This window comes from Mesocricetus auratus, unplaced genomic scaffold (assembly GCF_017639785.1).
Source record: "Mesocricetus auratus isolate SY011 unplaced genomic scaffold, BCM_Maur_2.0 Super-Scaffold_100013, whole genome shotgun sequence".
Lineage (NCBI taxonomy): Eukaryota > Metazoa > Chordata > Mammalia > Rodentia > Cricetidae > Mesocricetus > Mesocricetus auratus.
The window spans coordinates 14,894,351-14,911,602 of NW_024429196.1; the positions used below are offsets into that span (position 1 = coordinate 14,894,351).

At 42.0% G+C, this 17,252-nt stretch overlaps 1 protein-coding gene across 3 annotated transcripts in view; it reads right to left on the minus strand.

Annotated features, from left to right (window-relative positions):
• The window catches only part of Armc3 (armadillo repeat containing 3), an 87,594-nt gene that overhangs the window by 15,793 nt on the left and 54,549 nt on the right, over positions 1-17,252 (minus strand). For all 3 annotated transcript variants that reach the window (XM_040755417.1, XM_040755418.1, XM_021234461.2), the window contains exons 11-13: positions 9,477-9,726; positions 5,872-6,008; positions 776-944 (exon numbers count right to left, since the gene is read on the minus strand). In XM_040755417.1, coding sequence (XP_040611351.1) covers positions 776-944; positions 5,872-6,008; positions 9,477-9,726 — 556 coding nt within the window. The remainder of the gene's footprint in view (positions 1-775; positions 945-5,871; positions 6,009-9,476; positions 9,727-17,252) is intronic.

The following is a 17,252-nucleotide window of genomic DNA, read 5'->3' on the forward strand; positions in this document are numbered from 1 at the left end:
TTCCCTAGAGAGCTGCCAAGCTAACTTTCCTACTGTCTCCAAGTTTTTATTCAGATGTCACTCTCAGTGAGGGCTGCCTCACCACCATTTTGAAAATGGCAACTATCCGCTTTATTGCCTCATAGTTTTGTGGATGCCCTCATCCTGACTCTGCTCTACTCTCGTTTACCTCCCACCAAACTCTGGCACATTTCCTGTTTTCTGTGTCCTCCCATGGGTCCCATGGTAGCAGAGATCTTTTATCTATTTTGTCTGTTGGCATAGTGAAAGCCTGCAATACCAGGAACGTAATGCTTCCAGGGTGAGTGACTCATAATTCTCCTTTACATAGGACAGTTTCATTGAATGTTTCAAAGACTCATGCCCTCCTCTCTGCCAGCATTTCCCTGTGCGTCAGTGTTCTGTGCTGGATCCCAGCTCTTGTCCTCTGTTCTCCTGAAGCATCTTTGTACTGATGTTATAGTAGTTCTTTCAAAACTACTCATCGTTAAATAAAATAAGCTTTTGTGGAGCAATTTCTCGGTGGTTTGTATGAGTCCTGGGTGTAACTGAACTTGAATTAACAAGCTGACTCAAATTACTAGTAAAACAGAACCTGGTTAAAACCGTATGAGAACGCAAAATATTATAGCCAGTAGTAGTCCAGGCTAAAGTGCTGATTTTCACATTCCTATCTGTAAAATTGTAAAGTGTGTTTGGAGCTTATAAAATATGTAAGGGCATCATGATTAAAGGCAAAATCGTAGTAAAAACACAAGTAAATGCTATCACTTACCCGACCATAATCATAGAATCCATCACTAATTATGTTAATTGATGACAAATAGCCAGTCTGGCTATATTTCAGGGAAAGATTGTTGTTGAGCAATTTATTATAGGCTGCCTCACTGAATTTATTTTTCCGACTTACGGACAGATTAATTTCTTCAAGGACATCTAGAGCCCTGTCAACGAAAAAAAATTTTTAGAAAAAAAATGGCAAAAATGCCTGTTGTTTGTTTTCTACAAGCCAGCTGACATTGAGTTCCCATTTATAATCTTTAAGCTACTGAGTGAAGAATTGAGATGGAAAGGTTAGTGCCTCCCTACCTTTTTAAACGAAGTAAAACTGACAGAATTATGAAGACAAAGCAGTGTTTTCTGAGAACACAAATGCCATGCAATAACTCACATTCAAACAGTTGGTAGGACGTGGTCTGGATAAATGTCTACATTAAAAGCTTGGTTGACTGCCTGTGGCACTGTTGGGAGGTGATGGAAGCATTGAGGTGGGGTCTAGTGGGAGGAGATAGGTCATGGGTGTGTGTCCTTAAAAGGGTTCTTGGGAGCCATCCCCTCCCCCTTTTCTTCCTAGTGCCATGACGTAAGCAGCCCACTTGGCTCCATGCTTTCACTGCGATGTGCTGCCTCACCACAGGTCCAGATACAACAAGACTAAGCAACCACAGACTAAAACCTCTGAAACCATGAGCCAAAACAATCCTTCCTCTTCCTAAGGCATTGCCGCAGCAACAGAAAACAGGCGAATGGGTATTTTTAAGGAAACATTGTTTTTTGTCGTTTCTTAGATTTTTTTTAGGTTGTCATAGAAACTAATGAGTTCTATTATGGCGTTTTCATATGTATGTGCCACTGCACTTTATTCTAATTTGCACACTCACTGGCCTTCCTCGTCCTCCTTGCCCCTCCATTGCTGGCTCCCTTTCACCTCTAGAGAGTCCCCACTCTCTGAAATAGAACACATGGCACATGCCATATGTCACATGTGTTCTATTATCCTCTCTTTCCCCCCATCACTCCCTTGAGTTTTCTTCCTCCCCTCTCAGGGTCTCTTTAAACACACACATGTAGGTGCACATATACATGTAATTCAAATCTAGGTTCTACATAGGAGAAAAATGTGCATGTCTTTCTGAGATTAAATTGAGTTTCACTCAGTGATTTCCAATTCTATCCACTTTTTTTTTTCAGATGTCACAACTGCAGTTTTCTTACTAGTTGGATAAGATCCCACATTTTTAAAAATCTGTTTGTTAATGGACATCTAGGCCGGTTCTGTTTCTCAACAGAACATTGAATGGCCTCTGTCGTATGTTTCCCTTCAGTACTTTGGATGCAGTTCACATTCCTTCTAGCTATGTAGGAAGGGTCATCATTCCTTACAGCCTCATCACCATTTACTGTCATTTGTTTTCTTGATGTCAGTTTTTCTGACTGGCTAAAACAGAGTATTAAAATAACTTTAATTTACATTTCTCTGATAGCTAAGGATGGTGAACACAAATGTGTTAGTCATTTGTACTTCTTTTTTTGAGGATTATCTATTCAGTTCATTAGCCTATTTATTGAGTGGATGAGTCTTCTGATGTATAATCTTTACAGTTTTTATATGTTCTAGTTATTAATCCTTATAATCTGTTATGTAGTTATTGAAGATGTTGTTTTCCCCTAAAGGCTGTCTGCTCATGCCTGTAAGCACATTCTGCTGTGCATAAATGAGAATTTCTATCTCATTGTGAATTCCTGGGTCTATCTCCTATGTTATTGGAGTCTCTTTCAGAAAGTTCTTGCCCGAGCCTTTACTTAGAAGTATTTCAGTTTGTTTTCTTCTATCAGTTTCAAGGTTTCAGGTCTTACATTAAGGTCTTCAACATCCTCTGAATTGTTCTTTCAGCAGTATAAGAAATGTGAATCTATTTATTCTTCTGTAATGAGATTCTTCCCACCAGCCTGCTTCCTGAGCTGCATCAGTCCCAAATGAACATGCAGGAGGCTATATTAATTATGAAGCTGTTGGTCGTTTGCTATGGTTTCTTAATGGCTAGCTCTGACTTAATTATTAACCCATAATTACTAATATATATTTTATAAGGTCTTATCTTACAAAGAATGCCAGACTAGCACCCTCTCCTCCCAGGCAACTCCTACTCTTGACTACATTTCTCAGAATCCTCCTTGACTCCTAGTCCCACCTATCTTGCTTCCCTACAGCAGTGCTTTATCAACCAATAGGACAACATATACACAGAAGGACTTCCCCTATCATTCTTCTACATGTGGATAGCCATTTTTCCCTGTGTCGTTTGTCAAATATGCTATATTTTCTCCAATGTGTATTTGTGGCATCTTTGTCAAAAAATCATGGGACTATGGCTATGAATGTTACTATTTGGGACCTCTATTGCATTCCATTGGTCTGTTTGGGTGCCATATAGGTTTTGTTACTATGGCTCTGTATTATAATTTAATATAATCTATTGTGATATCTCCAGCATTGCTCTTTTTGATCAGTACTGCTTTGGTTCTTATGAATTTTTATGCTTTCGTATGAATTTTGGGATCTTTTTTTCTAGTTCTGCAAAGAATGACACTGGAGCTTTGATGGATGTTGTGCTCAATATGCAAATTGGTTCTGAAATATAGATGTTTTCACATTATTATGCCAAACCAAGAGCATAGGATGTCTTCCCATCTTACAGTGTCTTCTTCAACTTCATTCTTCAGTGTCCTAAATTTTCATTTTAGAAGTCTCTTACTTCACTGGCTATGTTTATTCCTAGATATATTTTTTATGATTGTAAATATGATTTGTTTCACGCCTATTTCTTTCTTAGCAAGTTTAATGTTGGCTCATAAAGAAGCTACTAATTTCTGGATGTCGAAATTAGATCCTGCTACTTGCTAGAAGTATTTGTCAGTTCTAAGAGTTTCTGTGAAGTATTTAGCATCTTTTAAATGGAAGATTAAGCTGTCCACAAACAGGGAGAATTTGACTTTTCCTATTTGTATCTTCTTCCTTCCTTTCTCTTGTTGCAGTAGCTAAGACTCTGCACTGTGGAATCTCAGCAGTCACTGTAGCTGCCTGTGTCTTATTCCTGATTACAGAGACAATGATTTTAGTTCTTCTCCACTTAGACATGTTGGCTGTAGGTTTGTTATATGTTCCCTTAATTCTGTTGAGGTATTGTTGTAGAATATTATTTTAACTAGACAAAGATGCTTTGCATGTGTTTATGTGGCAGAATATTATTTTAACTGTGTAGTGCATTTGTTTGTGCTGCATTTGTGTAAGGATGAAAGGTTGTGTGCTTAATTGTGTAAAGATGTGTTGCATCTCTTTCATCTTGCCTGCCTAAGGCTCTTGATTGGTCTAATATAGAGCTGAATGGCCAATGGCCAGGCAGAGAAAGGATAGGCAGGGCTGGCAGAGAGAAGGAAGAGAGAATAAATAGGAGGAGAAATCTAGGCTCACAAAAGAAGAAAAGAGGAGCATGAAGAAGGAGGAGGTGGAGAAGGAAGATGAGGAGGAGGAGGAGGAGAAGGAGGAGGAGGAGGAAACGAGTAAGGGAGACTCTCAGGGCAAAAAGCCAGGTAGACACCAGCCAGCCAGATATAGAGAAGCAGTGAAAGTAAGATATGCAGAAGCGAGAAAGGCAAGAAACCCCCAAGGCAACAGGTAGATAGAAAGAAACAGGTTAATTTAAGTTAAAGGGGCTAGCCAGAAACGTGCCTAAATTAGGCCAAGCATTCAAAACTAGTAAGAAGTCTCCATGCCATGACTGGATAACTGGTTGTCAAAAAGGAAGAGCCTGGTACAAGGTATGGTCTCCCCCTGCCCTAATTTCTTCAGAACTTTAACCATGAAGGGATGTTGAGCTTTGCCAGATGCCTTTTCTCCAGCGACTGAAATGGTCATGTGACTTCTGTTTTTAATCCATTTATTTACTCTGTGTCTATTACTGGGTTTTTATTGTCATGAAGAAACATCATGACCACAACAGCTCTTATAAGGAAAATATTTCATTGGAGCTGGCTCACAGTTCAGGGTTCAGTCCATTATCATCATGGCATGAAGAATGGTGGCATGCAGGCAGACGGGGTGCTAGAGAGGCAGCTGAGAGTTCTACATCTGTACTCGTAGGCAGCAGGAAGTGAATGCCACACTAGGCCCGACTCGAGCGCCTGAGACCTCAAAACCCACCCTAGTGACACACCTCCTCCAACAAAGCCTACCCCAGCAAGGCCACACCTCCTAATAGTGCCACTCCCTGTTACAACACAAGCCCACCTGGTGTCTAATCTTCTTATGCTCTTGAAATCAGGTTAGAAGAAATTTTGTGTCTATGTTTATCAGGGAGATTGGTCTATTGTTTTCTATTATCGTTGCATCCTTATCCAGTTTTGAATTAGGTTAATGCTGGCTTCATAGAGTGAAATTTGGTAGTGTCCTTTCTGTCTCACAGAACAGTTTGAGGAGCACTGGAGTTAGCTGTTCTCTAAAGATTCAGTAGAATTCAGCGGTGAACCAGTCTGGCCCTGGCTTTTCCTTTCATCGCTCATGTAATGCAAAAAAGAGTATGAGAGCCTAGATTTTGTTACCAAATTATGTATTAAGAACAAATGCTTGAGAATCTGTGGAATCCTCCAAACCTCTCTTGCTGCTATGCTAAAGATAACTAAGCTTATCTGCAGCTTGTGGAAAGAGTGATCTGGAAGGAGGATTCTATTAAATCCAGATGTTGAGTGAGTTTGGTGTTGTGGGGGGGGGCAAGTAAAAATGAAAGTAGTGTCCCACCCAGTTTATTTCAGTCTTGAGTCTGGGAGATAAAGAGGATTGTGTTTGGCAAAGGTGAAAGAGAACCATTTATGGGGGTGAAGTAAAAAAGGGAACACTGAAAATGAATGGGGAACACTCGGGGAGGGCACCATCAGGTGGACGGGAAAGCAAAGATGTCTTGCCCCCAGGTGATTCCTCCTGAGTGCCAGGCTAAATGACAGTGCAGCCTCTACTCGATGTTTCTTGGGCCTGATGGGTCTGCCTCTTTCTTTCATGTTCTACACCTGAGCTGGGCGAAAGGGACATCCACTCACCCGAGCCTGCATAACTCAACAGCCGTCAGCTCATCGCTGGCACAGACCATCACAGCCCAGCTGGCATGTCTTCGTACCTCATCGTTCTTGGAGTTCAGGAGCTCTACCAGGGGCTCCAGACCACCACAGCTCCTCAACTACAATCAAAAACCAAAATTTATATGTTAAGAGTATAGAAATGGGCTTGGCAGTCCACACCTGTAATCTCAGTTCTCAGAGGCAGGGGAAGGAGGCTCCTGAGTTCAAGGTCAGCCTGTATTGCAGAGCAAGACCCTATCACCAAATCTCAGGGCTGTCCTGTCAATGTGGGTTATGGCTAGAGCACTGCGTGCCATGACTAGATCCCTGGGTTTCATCCTCAGCAGGCCATGAGGAATAGAAAAATCAACATTCATACTTCAGAAAATCTCATTATTTGACTATGCAAAGGTTTCAACTGTGCAAAGGCAATTTTAGAATGTATCAATTTAGAGTTATTAAATTCAGGAGGAAGTCTGCCAATCTTTACAAGAATCCATGTTTCCAATTCTAAGAAGCCCAAGGAAAGTCATTCTAGAATTCTTCAGAAATTCCCTGAGATTGTGGGATGGGGGCATCTCCTTCCTGCAGTATGTGGGATACTCTGCTTACCCACCATGCACCTGAACACTGAAGGTTCATTTGGTTCCCACAGACATAAATGTGTCCCCTTACCCCTGAAAATGACTTTGTACATGTGATAAAGATGGTGAGACTGGGAGATGACACTGCATTCTCAAGTAGTCTCAGTGTCATTGTCAAGATTCCAACAAGAGGGAGATAGGAGTGCCAGAAGCAGAAAGAACATGGTGGGATGCATTGCTGGTGTGATAATCTCTGAAGGGAGAAGAAGGGACTAGAAGCCAAAGAATGCAGGTATCTCTAGAACAGTGGTTCTCAATTTTCCTAATGCCGAAACCCTTCAATACAGTTCCTCATGTTGTGCTGACCCCAACCATAAAATTATTTTTGTTACTACTTCATAACTGTAATTTTGATACTGTTTTGAATCATAACGTAAATGTCTGATATGCAGGATATCTGGTATGTGATCCCTGTGAAAGGGTTGTTCCGCCCTGAAAATGATCAAGAACCACAAATTGAGAACCACTGCTCTAGAAACTGGAATAGTCAATGGAACTGAATACCCCCTCCCCCTCCAAAAAAAAGCCTTCAGAGAGTGCAAAGTACTTGAGACTTCTTGGTTTTAACTTCTAAGACCCATTTTGGGGGATCTGACCTCTGTTTCTGTAAAGTAATAGATTTTTCTTGTTTTAACCTGTGAAACACTTGTAATTCATTATAGCAGCACTAGGAAAGTAACACATGCACACACACACACAGGTACACACACACTTATATACACAGACACATGCAGGTACACATGCACAAATACATACACAGAGAGAGACACACACAAACACACAGACACACACAGGTACACATACACTTATACAAACAGACACATGCAGGTACACATGCACAAATACATACACACACATACATGCATGCATGCACACACACATGTAGGCACACATGCACACAAACACACAGAGACACACACACACACATGTTCACATTCTGTGGCCAGAGCTTACTGTTTCTCTAAGCAGGCAAACACAAGCCACGACAAACCATAGCCCAGGTCAGCAGCATAGTCAATGCTGTGCTGGAGCAGTTCTTGTAGAAAAGGGCTTGTGTTTTGTTATTTTTAAGATAGAAAAGTTGTCTCTTTGGGATAGAGAAGGAAAAGAGAGTAGGAAAGAAGCTGGATGGAGTTATGCTATTTATACCATTAAACAATTTCTAGGTATGAAATTCAACTAGGAAATGTAAGATCTAAATGTGGAGTATTATTTTAAGGTATGTTACATTTGTTTATGCTGTGGAATATTTGTTTTAGTGATACAAAGATGTGTTGCACTCTTTTATGTTGCATTTAACTGTGAAGCTGTGTTACTTTGCCTGTCTAAAATGCCTGATTGGTCTAATAAAGAGCTAAATGGCCAATAGCAAGGCAGGAGAAAGGATAGGCAGGGCTGACAGGTGGAGAGAATAAAAAGGAGGAGAAATCTGGGAAGAGAAGATCAGGGAGCTAAAGGAGCAGAAGGAGAGGAGGATGTCAGGGGTCAGTCACCCAGCTACACAGCAAGCCACAGAGTGAAAAGTAAAGAAAGGTATATAGAACAGAGAAAAGATAAAAATCCAGAGGCAAAAGGTAGATGGGATAATTAAGTTAAGAAAAACTGACTAGAAACAAGCCAGGCTAAGGCCAGGCATTCATAGGTAAGAATAAGACTGTGTATTTATTTGGGAGCTGGATGATGGGTCCCCAAAGAGTTAAAATTAACAACAGTACTTGTCTTGTGTCTGAGATGCAATACTACACTCTCTCAGTCTAGAGAATGAAAAGAACATTCCAGAAAATAGTGTCAAAGGCAGTGTTTAAAGTTGAGAGCCCATGTGAGCAATGATCCACTTTCAAGCATTCTCAAGTCAAACAAGCACAGGGACATCGTGCATCATCATCACAGAACCCACTGGTTCATCTGACACACGGGATGCTTAGGAAGCCAGTTTTCAGACCATAGTGATTTCTGGGTATAAAACAAGATAGAAATCTAATGCCATGGCTTCTTTTGGCAGAGAGCTAACTTATTAATTCTGCTATCCATTCATTTAGCAGCTATTCAACAAATAGGCATTATGAAAGTCAGGTGTGGATGCCCACATCTGTAATCTCAGTTCTCAGAGCAGAGGAAGAAGGATGGTGAGACCCAGGCCAGAGGCTAGCCCTGAATGCAGCAAGACCCTGTAGATAAATAATACATAAATGAGCATCATGGACCAGATATATAGTAATAACATGAACATTGGGCAGGAAGTCCCATTCTTCTCCCAAAAGCTTGAAATAGTTTACAATTTTTCCTTCAAGAACCATAAAATGTGGAGTAGGAAGACAAGGAAAGGCATGGGGAGTAACAGGAGCTGGCGGGGGTTGGGGGGGGGTTGTCCAGCCAAACTGGAGGGCTGGAGAAAGGCCACTTGAGGAGCTGGCTTTGAACGGGAGGAGGAATTTACCAGGTGGATAAAAGGGGAGACTACCTTTCCATTCAGAGAAAAGGAGGTAAAATAAGAAGGCACATTGACATGGACAGCAGGTGTTTCTGTATTGTGACGTTCTAGGAAATGCTGTTGCAGGTCATGCAGGGATTTTTGTATATAAAGCCTACCAGCTTCTCTCTTACTCACTGGGACCTTGCAATGGTGTAAGGAGGGTCACAAGCTAAAGGGTTAGTATGGGTAGGGAAAGCAGGAAAGCATCTTTGGCAGTGTCCCAGGCTAGGCAGACCCCTCTGCTAGCATACAAAAGCATGGTCACAGCACTGTTTCTGCCTATCACATTTCCAACGTCCAGCAAGTGCCTGGCACAGCGTAGTAGGTTAAAAAATACCCCGTGGCTCGCTGGACGCCCCGTAGATGGGTGGGAAGAAACCGTGCCGACAGGAATGAGGACAGGCAGAGAAGATTGGGTAGTGGTCTGTGCAGATGGAATGACTACAAATCATGTACCAGTCCAGCCTCACCTCGTTGCGGGCCTCCATATCGCAGGCAGTGGAAGCCACGGTGAGCGCTGCGGTACTCTGCACCACTGTGTTGGTGGACTGCAGTGGGCCCAGTAGCGCGTGCATCACTTCGTGGCTCTGAATGATGCTGCGCAAAGGCTCCTGTATGGCCATGTTGGTCAGCACGGTGGCAGCATTGGCGATGGCTCCATCCCGCTTGCTCGACAGGATGCTGATCAGTGGATCAATAGCCTCAGCTTCTGCAGCAGCACTGTGCACAGCAGGGAGAAAGGAATGCTATTCTTTCACTTCAAGGCAGTATCAGAGGAGTTTGTAACCGAGTTCACTCGAATGAGCACAGAGACAACGATTTTAGAAACAGGATGATTTGTCATGCAATGAACCCAGAATGGGGTGCTAGTGACCTAAGTGCAATCAGGGGAAAATGAATGAAATCCAGGGATCCTTTCTTAGGCTTACAGAAAAATGCGTAATCAAAACCTTTCACATCTCTTAGGTCCTTGGTGTTTGTTTGGTTGATTTCCTCAGTGACAATATCATTAATTGTCAACTTGATGCAACCTGGAGTCACCTGGGAAGAGTCCAATGAGGGGGTGTCCTGATTTGGTTGCATGTCTTTGGGGGGTTGATTCTGGTAATTGAGGTGGGAAAACTTGATCACCATGGGTGGCACCATTCCCTGGGCATGACTGTATGAGTGGGGTAAGCCACTGAGCACTAACATTCATGGCTAAATTCATAGCTGTCTGCCCTTGATTGTGGGTATGATATCACTGGTTCTTGATGCCTTGGTTCCCTCATTGTTGATGAACTGCAACCCCCAGTACTTGACAAAAGAGTTGTGTATTTTGGCCCAAGCATGCTTGTGATGGTTAAAGATTGAACACATTTGATGGGAGGGACTACATGTGTTAAGTGCCTGAAAAATAACCCTATGTAATGAGATATGTGGAGAACACTGGTCTGAAGGGCCCACAGGGGTCAGACATGCCAGGTCTGTCATCTCAGCTGTGGGGACAGCAAAGAGTTCAAGGCCTGTCTGGACTGTGAGGTGAGTTCAAGTTTATCCCTCGCTACTTGGAGAGACAATCTCAAAAGAAAAAGGGAAACAGACAATGAGCCCAGGAAATGTAGCCTTGTAGTAGAACACTTACCTAGCACATATGCAGCTCTAGTTTCAATGCCCAGTAACACAAAATTACATTAATAATACTAACAACAACAACAATTATTTACCTAATGTGATCAAGTCAACAAAAAATTTGAGGCTTCAATAACATAAATATCTCAAATTTGAACATCTCAAATTTATAGTGGATGTATTGTTTTTCATTTAGTATGGTATAAAACAGAAAAAAGGAGAAGAAGAAGAAGAAGAAGAAGAAGAAGAGGAAGAGGAAGAGGAAGAAGAGGAAGAAGAGGAAGAAGAGGAAGAAGAGGAAGAGGAAGAGGAAGAGGAAGAAGAAGAAGAAGAAGAAGAAGAAGAAGAAGAAGAAGAAGAAGAAGAAGAAGAAGAAGAAGAAGAAGAAGAAGAAGAAGAAGAAGAAGAAGAAAATTCTGTCTGGTTTAGCCTCCAATGTCCCTGTGCATTTAATTTGATAATATCATCTAAATCCGTTTACTATGAGGGATGACCTGTGTCCTCAAAGACAAAAGTTAGGACAATTGTCTTGTCCATCACAGAGCAGAGGACAAAAGAAATCTGGGTAGGGAGAGCAGTGGTCCTCAGAGAGAGGGGGCTGTGATGATCATATAAAGGGGCTCAGAGGGAAAGAGAACCAAGCCCAGGGTTAATGACGGCCTGGCAGGTTTGACCCATAGGCCCGCCTGCCTGCATCCTTGGCTTATATAGGTCAGTCCTTCCAATATACTTGTTGCCTTCAAGGTGTACATTTCATTTCCATGCTTCTTCTTGCTCTTAGGATACAATTAACCCTTCCTGTGACATCTTTCTTTCTTTAGGAAAATGTTACCAAAATTGACTTGTATAAACATGTTGGAAGGCCCTACATCTGAGTATAGTAGCTGGAGGCCTGTGTTAGCTTCCTCTCCTTGGGATAAAATACTCTTAAGTAGTCATTCGGTTTTATTTATTTATTTATTTTTAGTTGTGAGCCTAGCCTTTAACGCTTGATCCATCTCTCCAGCCCGTCATTTGGTTTTATAAATAAGGAAGATTTTATATTTGATTTTAGTCAAAGAGCTGAACAATGAATAAGAATAACCTAGAGCTTATGGTTTTAATAGGAACTTCTCATATTTTACTTATGTAATTTACAGTTCAAATACTGAATTTAAAATTTTTTTCTATAGCATTTATACGTGAATGTGCATGCGCATGCGCATGCATGCGCGTGTGTGTGTGTGTGTGTGTGTGTGTGTGTGTGTGTGGCTCGTGTGCACATGCCAGGAACAGAACCCAGGGCTTTCTTTATATATACTTTTCCACGAAACTACCTGCCAACCCCCAGAAATTCAAGTTCAATGTATTTTTCTAGTTGACACACACTGAAATCTTTTCAAAACTCCTCTTCTTCTGACTAATTTCTTTGGGCACAATGCAACCCAGCTCCTTGTGTCACATGCTTTGAATCTTTAACCACTACAAGCATATCTTGCCCAAGATACATGATTCCTTTGTCAAGTAGTTGGGATTTTTATTCTTGGAAACTTGGTAGCACACCTCATTTTATTTTTTCAGTTTCTCATGAAAACAAACTAAGAAGCAGGAGGGCTGGAGAGATAGCTTGGCACTTAGTTGGGGACAGTTATTTCTCTGCAAAGGACTTGGTTCCAGGACACTGAATGTCCTCTTCTAGTATCCCTAGTCATTCAAGTGGTACACAGATACACACACAGGCAAAACATCAGGCAAAGTAATGAAATGGAATAAAAACAATAAAAAGACTCAGCTTGTGTTTAGCAAGAAAAAAGAGGAGAAGGAGGAGAAGGAGGAGGAGGAGGAGGAAGAGCAGCAGCAGCAGCAGTAGCAACAACGAAACTAAGAAATAATGGGTCAAGACTAGGGGTTTCCACGAGGGATTCCTGAGTCCCGAGTCCTTGTGCTCTGCATTGTATAGGAAAGACATGCCTTACCTTTGTCTATGGATGGCTCCTGTCATTGCTCTTTTTAAAGACAATGAAAGAAAGGACACAAAAACCTAGCTGCCTAAAAAGTCCAAGTTCCTGGTGCACAGTGGAAGATAACTATTACTGCCCTGAGCAGAGTAGCCTCCCAAAGATAAACCAAACTTTCAGGCCTGGTTAGAAAGGCGTGCCTTGGACCTCCACTCTCTGCCTCAAGTTTCCATTCTAAAACCAATTACCAAAAGGAACTTGTGGCAGGAAACCAAACCCTTGTTGCCTAAAAACAAACTACAGTGACAGGAATAGAATATAAAACTGTATATTAAAATTTTGCATTCATCATGTTTCTTTCAAATCCATGATATTTTGCTTTACTTTTTTCTGTTTCTGATGGGGACATCCAGAAACCAAAGGCTGTAATGTTTTAAAAACCTGTTTCAGTTTCCTGAAGCATTATCCAAGCAAATGAGACAGAAGTCAAACTGCTGTATTGTGAAATCCAGAATTATAGGGCCATATGTCACCACAATAGTTGGAAAATATTTTCTGATATTTACTATAATCATTGCCATCCAGTTGGAGTTTACTTAAATGAGCTTAAGTGTAAATTTTAAAAAGCAAGTTAACAACAAATATGGAGATGAGTAAAAACATCTGTGTGTATGTGTGAAGAACAGAGGTGTGGTCTAGCAGTTCAGTGTGTCCAACCTCATCAGGTCCTGAATACTCCTCCCTTTACCACTATTTCTCATCTCAATCTCTTTTTTTCATCCTCCAACTAAATCCAAACTGACTCCCTCTCATGTGGATTGACATCAATATAGACGGTCCACACAGGCAAATGGCCCTTGACTTACAGTTTGAGTTGGTATTTTTCAAAACAGACATTCAACAGAAACCATACTACAGATTTTCAATTTGGACATTTTGCCAGGTTGGCAATATCTCAATATATGCCACAATCCACTACTTCTCACTCCCTGCACTCTTTTCTTCCTGCTTCAGCCTATCCCCTCCCTGGTACCCCACAGTGTGCGGTGTCAGGAGGCTATGATGTCAGGTAGGTTAGGTATGTTAACTGCATTTGGATTCAATGGGTTTGTGGGAGTATAAGCCCATCGTGAAGCAAGGAACACAACTAGACTTACCTAATACGTCTCATGCTCCTTCAACCCTCTCTCTCTTACTGATAATGCAATATTTTAAAATTATAATCATATTGCTTACTCCAAACTTTCACAGTTTCCCATTGTCAGGATAAAGTCTGAACCACTCACGCAGCTCCCCAAGTCCTGCACGCCTGGCCCTGCCCCCTCTGTCACCCCACACTCACTCCTCTCCTGTCCCTGTTTCGGTATCTTACCTCGGGACAGTCACACACATCCTTCTCTTCAGATAATCCCTTTCCAGTTTGGTGCAAATGGCTTTTCCTCAGTAAAAGGTTTCTAGATCCCCAAACTCAGTGATTTTTTTTAAACCTGCACTCAAACCTTTATTAAATATACACATTTCTTTTTACTCATAAAACAGTGTTTTGGCACAAACATTCACAATCAAACATAGCAAAATGTAGTTATTTCACAGCATTTGTCATGGAATTCAGCAGTTTTACACTGGAGTTCCCCAAACCTATAATCAATTGAACAAACAAACAAAAAAAATCAAAACAAAACAACAGACAAAAGCAGCGAACTACGTCCCCCCAAAAATGGATACCAGATTTCACTAAAGAAAAAATTCCATTACAATCATAGCGTCAACAGATAGCTTACAATGCTATTTCACACGTGTATGTTTGCACTGATGTTCCCTTTTTCTCTAAACACCCTTCCCCACCGCCGCCCTCCTGTATTTCCTCCTGAAGAACTACATCCCATTCAGTACCTGTTCAGCTGCTCTGTGCGGCCTTGGTGTGACCTCCTTGACAATCACCCTCTCCTCTGCCGTGCCTACTGCCCAACACTGGCTCCGTAGAGTCAATGTTTGCCCCTTATTTTGTCTTGGGGAGACCAAAATATTTTAATGCCTTGGATTAACTCAAGGTAGTGAAGCAAACCTTTGGGTGGGTTGAGAAGGGACAGCGAGGGAGGGCACACTTGGGGGCCCATTTTCTTTGTCCAGGCTGACCTGGATTGCATCCACTTCATCCAGTCCTCACCTCAGTGCTCTAGCTACACTGAGACAGCTTTCAGATGAGATTAAGTAATGACATTTTATCCTTTAAACAAAGGATGTCTTAGGAGCCTGCTGATTTCTCGTACTGGGGGAGTCACTGTCTTTGCAAACAATGGTTCTGAGTGTGTCACAAATTGGATCTTTCTCCTGGTTTGAGAGTCGTGTTCGACAGATCTGTAATGGCTGGTTACATGAATCAAGGGCGACCTTGGGCATTCTGGAAATCTGTTTAACAGAGCCCACATACAGGGTAATATGTGGAACCCGGTGGAACAGATGGTAATGTTGGCAGTAAGAACCTTGTTTGTTAACAGTGATTACAACCGTTTCCACCAGCATGACTTTTCATATGTCTCCAAGTTTTGTCGCACCAAGGAAGACATATTGGCACAGGCAGGCTTCATGGTAGAGAGAGGCACACACAGCCAGGCTTAGGATGGCACCTGTGGCTGTGCCAGCTGACAGGAGGCCTGTGCAGGTGACGCTGCACCTCTGACAAGCAGGTGTGGGACATCTCCTGGTTACCACAGCCAGAGCTAGAAGGCAGAGAGCAGGAGTCCTGACTCTCTTCCTGTTCCTGCCAGTTTTCAATGATCCAAAAAGTGTGGTGTTGTACTGGAGAGATGGCTCAACAGTTAGAGCGGAGGCTCGCAACCAAAAAGGCAAAATATGTGGTACATTGTCCTCTCTGGAGTTGAAAACAGGGATCATCTGGCAGCCGCCCTCAGCTTCAGATTGCTGGCACATCCTCCTCCCCTGCCCCCCCCCAAATACAGCAGCGCACCAGGGCTGACAAAACTAGCCCAGAAGATTTCTTCCTTTAAATAGTGTTTAAAGAACCTTGGACTCTAAAGGGTGAAGTCACAATTGCAGGCATATGCTTAAAATGAGAGATTTTAAAGCAGAAAATGCTTATTATGAAGTGTTAGTCAAAGACACAGAAAACAAAGATGCAATAAAATACTCAGAAATACATGAAAGTGGATTGTATCCTAATGATTTGCCTTGGATGTTGCTCTGAGGCTCCAAGAGTGTTCTTTTCTTACAGCATCTCTGACATTGTGGTTTCTGTGCAATCTGAGGAACTATGTTCATAGGTTGTTTACTTAATTCCATGAAGAACTACGCAATCGTAGTTCAAGCATGCTAGCCTAGCACTTCTACAGACAGCCCAGGTTGTTTTTGTTACATGTTTGGAGGCAGCCAATCAAAGTCCAAGGGAATCAAATGTAATTTTCTTACACAGAGTGACGAGTGGTCTTTATTGACTTATCTATTCAATCACGATTCTTCACTTCCTTACATGTTCACCAGCCTCGGTTTCAAAAGCCAGACTGCTCTGCCAGTAATTAACTACCTGCCATGGGGAGAGAACAACTCTCTTCATTTTACATAGATGCCCTGGCTCCTAATAAAATAGGAATGATGGCCAAGGTGCTTGGCTGCTCAGAATAAATGGCTTTTGCAGTTATCAAATGTCTGTGATTCCCCTGGAAATTGGTCTGTGATATCTGTAAATGACACAGAATAGCATCCCATGTTAATTAAAGATATCATTTTATTTTCTTAATAAGGACACTGAATGCTCTGGCGTGACTGAAAAAAATGTAAATCCCCAGCACCGAGCTATGTCCCTCTTCCTCTATTAGCTCCATACAGGTCCCTGGGGCCCCTCTTAAGACCCTGGGATTGTTCGTCTCTTTATGACATTGTGATATTTTGTTTCACTTACACTTCTGTCACTTTTGAAATTAATATTTTAAGATGACTGGTGTGCTGATGCTTGCTTGTAATCCTGGCACTTGGGAAGCTAACACAGGAGCATTGGGATAACCTGAGCTACTAGCCATGCACTGTCTCAAAATAATGGTTGTGAGTTTATATCAAGCTCGAGGAGGGCAGGTCCCCAGGGCCTTTGTCTCCGTCCTCACTGCAGCTCTACAGCTAGAGCAGCACCCTACTCAGAAAGCACTGGGAGAAAGTGGTTATGTTATTATAGCAGGATCCTAAGCCCAAAGATGCATTTTTAGATAAAGGGCAGAATGCCAAAGAGAGGGAGACCCCTCAAGTCCCTATTGGAAGAGAAGAGATGATTGGAAGAACCAGGACACCTGCCAAACCACGAGTGACTAACAGGTCCAAGCCAGTGGGCAACCTACAGTCCGGCTATTATTTCCTAGCTGAGAAACAATTCAGACAGATATAAAGTGTTTGTGAAGGGGTTAAAAACATGCACATGATTAAAATCCCAACAGCGTGACTTTTAATCTGTTCTCTCTTCACATTTATCATTAAGGTATTTGTTTTATCTGTTTGCTTGCTTGAAGCCATGTTTCCTATAGCTCAGGCAAGCCTCCATCCAACTCACTACATAGTCAAAGATGACCTGCCCCCACCTCCCAGGTGCTGGGATTACAGCCATGCACCATCATGTCCAGATATCATTGTTTCAAGCAGTACAATATTTTCAGAAAACAATATTTTCTGTGACTGCCTTCCCTCTCCAAGGAAAAC